Genomic DNA, 5,379 nt, shown 5'->3' on the forward strand with positions numbered 1-5,379 from the left:
TAACATCTTTGCATTCCAAAAGGTTTTGAAAGACTTCTATCTAGAAACTTGGGTGAGAAGCATCAGGAGACACTCTGGCTAAGGAAGGACAAGGTTTCTAAGCTTGTCAATTGTGACTCACCTCTCCTTCCTGGGAGCTATTCGGTTTCATCACCTTTAGAATCTCTATAGAAGTCATTTACCAAAAACACCTCAAATTCTCTTTTCAAAAGTTTTGATTCATACTTGTGCAAGGTTTTCAAATCATTGTGAAAACACTTTCTCTACTTCACAAGCATGAGTCACTCTAGTGTTCAAGGTAATGTCACTCAAGATCAAGAGAACATAGAGTTGCGAGAAGAGCTCAATAGAACCAAGACTGAGTTGAATGAGCTAAGGCAAATAGTCGCCACTCTTACTATCAATCAAAGCAGGCACACACAGGGAACTCACTCTCATAGGCAAAATTATGATCAAGATGATCATTCCCACCATAGTGATCACCATACTTACCAACCTTATGATCACTATCAACACCCTCCTAGGCGACATCACAACCATAGAGAACATCATGTAGAACCTAAGCTTGACCTTCCTCCTTTCTATGGTAGAGATAATGTTGAAGAATACTTTGAGTGGGAGATGAAGGTTGAACAAATTTTTGAATGCTACAACATAGATGATAGGAGGAGAGTGACCTTAGCCACCTTAACCTTTCAAGGTGCAGCCCTTTATTGGTGGACATCCATCATAAGGGACCAAAGGATGAATGGCGACTACAAAATCCAATATTGGAATGAGTTGAAAGCAGCCTTACACAGGCGACATGTCCCAGCCTATTATGCTAGAGAAGTCATGGACAAGCTCCATAGACTTCAACAAAGAAACATGAGTGTTGAAGAATATAGGCAAAAATTAGAGTTACTCATGTTGAGAGCGGGAATCAAAGAGGAGGAGAGATTCACCATAGCTAGATTCCAGAGTGGATTAAACTATGAGATTAGAGATAAGGTAGAACTCTTACCTTACTTAGATCTAAATGATTTTGTCCAGCTATGTGTGAGAGTGGAAGAACAAAACAGGAGAAAAGCTTCCACAAAAAGAACCTACCCTACCACATCATCATATAGGAGAGATCTTAAGAGGGAGGGTAGCTTTCCAAGATATGAGGAAACAAAGGAGAGAGAGCAAGAAAGGACACAAGATAAGTTCAAAAGCAAAGATAGAGAGCTAAAAAGGGAAAAAGAAAGCTCTAAAGGAAAAGAACAAAGAATTCCAAGAGAGCCACCCAGAGATACTAGGGGTAGGGAGACTAGATGTTTCAAATGTGGGGCCAGAGGACACTATTCAACTGAGTGTCACTTTAAAAAGTCAACCTATATCCTTGAACATAAAAGTAATAGTGAGGAGTCGTCCTCTAGTGTGTCTGAGTTGTCCTCATCTGAAGAGGAACATGAAGCTCCACCTTGCGATGGAGATCTTCTCATGGTTAGGAGACTCCTTGAGGCAAAGCATGTTGAGTTAGAACAAACTCAACGAGAAAACCTATTCCACACTCGCTGCAAAGTTCTTGATAAAACATGTTCTATGATTGTGGATAGTGGTTCTTGTTGTAATTGTTGTAGCACTAGAATGGTTGAAAAGCTAGGCTTAACTCCTACTCCTCATCCTAACCCTTACAAACTTCAATGGATAAAAGAGGATGAAGGAATAGTTGTTAAGGAACAAGTAAGTGTTCCCATTTCCATAGGCAAGTATGAAGACCAAATCATTTGTGATATTGTTCCAATGGAAGCGGGTCACATTTTACTTGGACGGCCTTGGCAATTTGACAAACAGGCTTTGCATGATGGAGTCACCAACAAGATCACCATTCAACATAAAGGCAAAAAGATTATCTTGAGTCCTCTTACACCATCACAAGTGCGAGAGGATCAAATAATACTTAAGAAGAAGTTGGATGGTGAGAAGAAACTTTACTCTAATAAAGTTTCCAAAGAGAAGAAGTTGAGTTTGGTTGAAAGTGCCTCAACCAATGAAGTTGTCCCACTACACACTTCCAAAAATCTTTTCCTTGGACAACCTCACTTTCTTCTCTATTGTAAGGAGGCACTTCTTTCCATAAATCATCCACTTGATTCCCATCCAAAGGGGTTACAAAAGCTTTTGAAAGAGTTTGATGATTTATTTCCTAAAGAGGTTCCAAGTGGTTTACCACCTCTTCGGGGAATTGAACATCAAATTGATTTAATTCCAGGAGCCAGTCTTCCTAATAGGCCAGCCTATAGGACTAACCCCACAGAAACCAAAGAGATAGAGAAGCAGGTTAATGATTTATTGGGAAAAGGGTGGATACAGAAAAGCCTTAGCCCTTGTGCGGTGCCAGTGTTGTTAGTACCTAAGAAAGATGGATCTTGGAGAATGTGTACAGATTGCAGGGCTATTAACAACATTACAGTCAAGTATAGGCACCCTATTCCTAGATTGGACGACATGCTAGATGAATTACATGGAGCAAACATGTTCACCAAGATTGATCTTAAAAGTGGGTATCATCAAATCCGAATTAAAGAAGGAGATGAATGGAAAACCGCTTTTAAGACCAAATTTGGCCTTTATGAATGGTTAGTCATGCCTTTTGGCTTAACCAATGCTCCTAGTACCTTCATGCGATTAATGAATCATGTCCTTCAGGAATACATAGGCAGCTTTGTTGTAGTCTACTTTGATGATATTTTAATTTATAGCAAAGGTCTTAAAGAACATCTTCATCATGTGAGGAAAGTATTGATTTTGCTTAGACAACACCATTTATTTGCCAACTTTGACAAATGTACCTTTTGTCAAGAGAGTGTTATTTTTCTAGGCTTCAAAGTTGGGAAAGAAGGAGTACATGTTGATCCTAGCAAAATCAAAGCTATCCAAGAATGGCCTATCCTCAAAACAGTGGGAGAAGTAAGAAGTTTTCTAGGTCTAGCAGGTTTCTATAGACTCTTTGTAGAAAATTTTTCTACTATTGCTGCTTCCCTTAATGAACTTTTGAAGAAGGATGTGCCATTCAAATGGGATGAGAAACAAAGTCTAGCTTTTGAGACCTTAAAGCATAAGTTAACACATGCACCCATTCTACATTTACCTAATTTTTCCAAAGCTTTTCAAGTAGAATGTGATGCTTCTGGGGTAGGAATAGGCGCTGTTCTTATACAAGAAGGTCATCCAATAGCTTATTTTAGTGAAAAACTTAAGAGACCTACTTTGAACTATCCTACCTATGACAAAGAACTTTATGCCCTCATTCGAGCATTGAAAACTTGGGAGCATTACTTAGTGTCTCAAGAGTTTATAATAAACACTGACCATGAATCTCAAGTATCTTAAAGGGCAAGGAAAATTGAACAAGCGACATGCAAAGTGGATTGAGTACCTTGAACAGTTTCAATACGTCATCAAACATAAAAAGGGGAGTACTAATGTTGTTGCGGATGCTTTATCTAGACGACATGCATTGCTAGTTACTCTAGGATCCCAAATACTAGGTTTTGATGACATTAAACAACTTTATGAATCTGATCCTACCTTTGCATCCACTTATGCATCTTGTCTTAAGAAGCCATTCGATGGATTTTATATTTCCGAGGGGTATCTTTTTAATAAAGGAAAACTATGCATACCCCAAGGATCTATTCGAAAGCTTCTTATCAAAGAAAGTCATGGTGGAGGACTCATGGGCCATCATGGAGTTGATAAAACTCTTCATACTTTGAAAAGAAAATTTTATTGGCCACACATGAGAATAGATGTCCAAAAGCATTGTTCTAGTTGCATAGTTTGTTTACAAGCTAAGTCTAAAGTAATGCCTCATGGACTCTATCTTCCTCTTCCCATAGCTAGTACCCCTTGGGAAGACATTAGTATGGATTTTGTCTTAGGTCTACCAAGAACTCAAAAGGGCTTTGATTCTATCTTTGTGGTGGTTGATCGATTTAGTAAAATGGCTCATTTTATACCTTGCCACAAAGTAGATGATGCTAGCTATATAGCAAAACTCTTCTTTAAAGAAGTTGTTAAATTGCATGGTTTACCCAAAACTATAGTTTCTGATAGAGATGTTAAGTTTCTTAGCTACTTTTGGAAAACACTTTGGGCTAAGCTAGGAACTAAACTACTATTTTCTACTACATGTCACCCACAAACTGATGGGCAAACAGAAGTAGTAAATAGGTCTCTATCTACTCTATTACGGGTAATGTTGAAGGGCAATATTAAAAATTGGGATGATCATCTACCTCATATAGAGTTTGCTTATAATAGAGTAGTTCACAAAACTACTAAACTTTCTCCTTTTGAGGTTGTTTATGGTTTTAACCCTCTCACACCTCTTTATCTACTTCCCCTTCCAGAAACATCTTCTTTTCTTCATAAAGAAGGTCTTTCTAAAGCGGAGTTCATCAAAAAGTTGCATGAAAAGGTTAAAACACATATTGAAAAACAAACTCAAAAGTATTCTGAATACAACAACAAAAGGAGAAAACAAGTACTCTTAAAAGAAGGAGACTTAGTTTGGCTTCACTTGAGAAAGGATAGATTTCCTTCTCAACGCAAATCCAAATTAAGCCCTAGAGGTGATGGTCCTTTCAAAGTGATCAAGAAGATAAATGATAATGCATATCAGTTAGACCTTCCTGAAAGTTATGGCGTCAGTCCTACTTTTAACATTTGTGATCTAATTCCTTTCATAGGAGATGCCCAACAGGGTTCCCAAGATCTGGGGACAGATCTTTTTCAAGAGGGAGGGACTGATGGAGGACCATCCAAGCTCAACATAGGACCTTTAACAAGAGCCATGTCTAAGAGAATCCAAGAGGAAGAGGGAGCACTCACTACTTTGCTCTTATGGAGTATTAATTACTAAAATCTTCCTCCTCTTTAAATAACTTTACATTGTTTTGTAGGTCATTAAAATAAAGCTTGGCAAACACTTGGAGGAGTAACCAAGCAAGGAAAAGCAAAGGGTACAACTCAACGGCACTGCAGACAGCAACTCCATCTTCCTCTGCAGTTCTGCTTAGTTGGCAAACTTAGCTTGCTTCCCAAGCTTCCTTTCATTGCATCACGTGCCTTTAGAATAGCTTGCATAACACGTCTTAGAAGTTCTCCTTCATCTATAAATAGGGGGCTTCATCCTTTGTAAATTCAACTTTGAATTGATAATGAAATGCTGTTGAGATTTCTCCAGACATTCTTTCAGAGTTCAAACACTTTGTGCCTATTCTGCACATTCTCCTCTAGCTTCCTTCCCTCTTGGAAGGCTTTCGGAGCTTGAGATTCCTTGATCCACTCATACACCTTCATTGAAACACTCATCAAACACTTACCGTGCCTCATCGTCATCCAACTAAC

At 38.6% G+C, this 5,379-nt stretch overlaps 1 protein-coding gene across 1 annotated transcript; it reads left to right on the forward strand.

The window, feature by feature from the left end:
- The first annotated feature begins 276 nt into the window (after positions 1–276).
- Positions 277–3,357, forward strand: LOC108344179 (uncharacterized). The gene has a single exon (XM_052868060.1). The coding sequence runs from the start codon at positions 277–279 to the stop codon at positions 3,355–3,357; it is 3,081 nt and encodes a 1,026-aa protein (XP_052724020.1).
- The last annotated feature ends 2,022 nt before the right edge of the window (positions 3,358–5,379 follow it).

The sequence above is a fragment of the Vigna angularis genome, chromosome 9, assembly GCF_016808095.1.
Source record: "Vigna angularis cultivar LongXiaoDou No.4 chromosome 9, ASM1680809v1, whole genome shotgun sequence".
In the NCBI taxonomy this organism is placed as follows: Eukaryota; Viridiplantae; Streptophyta; class Magnoliopsida; order Fabales; family Fabaceae; genus Vigna; species Vigna angularis.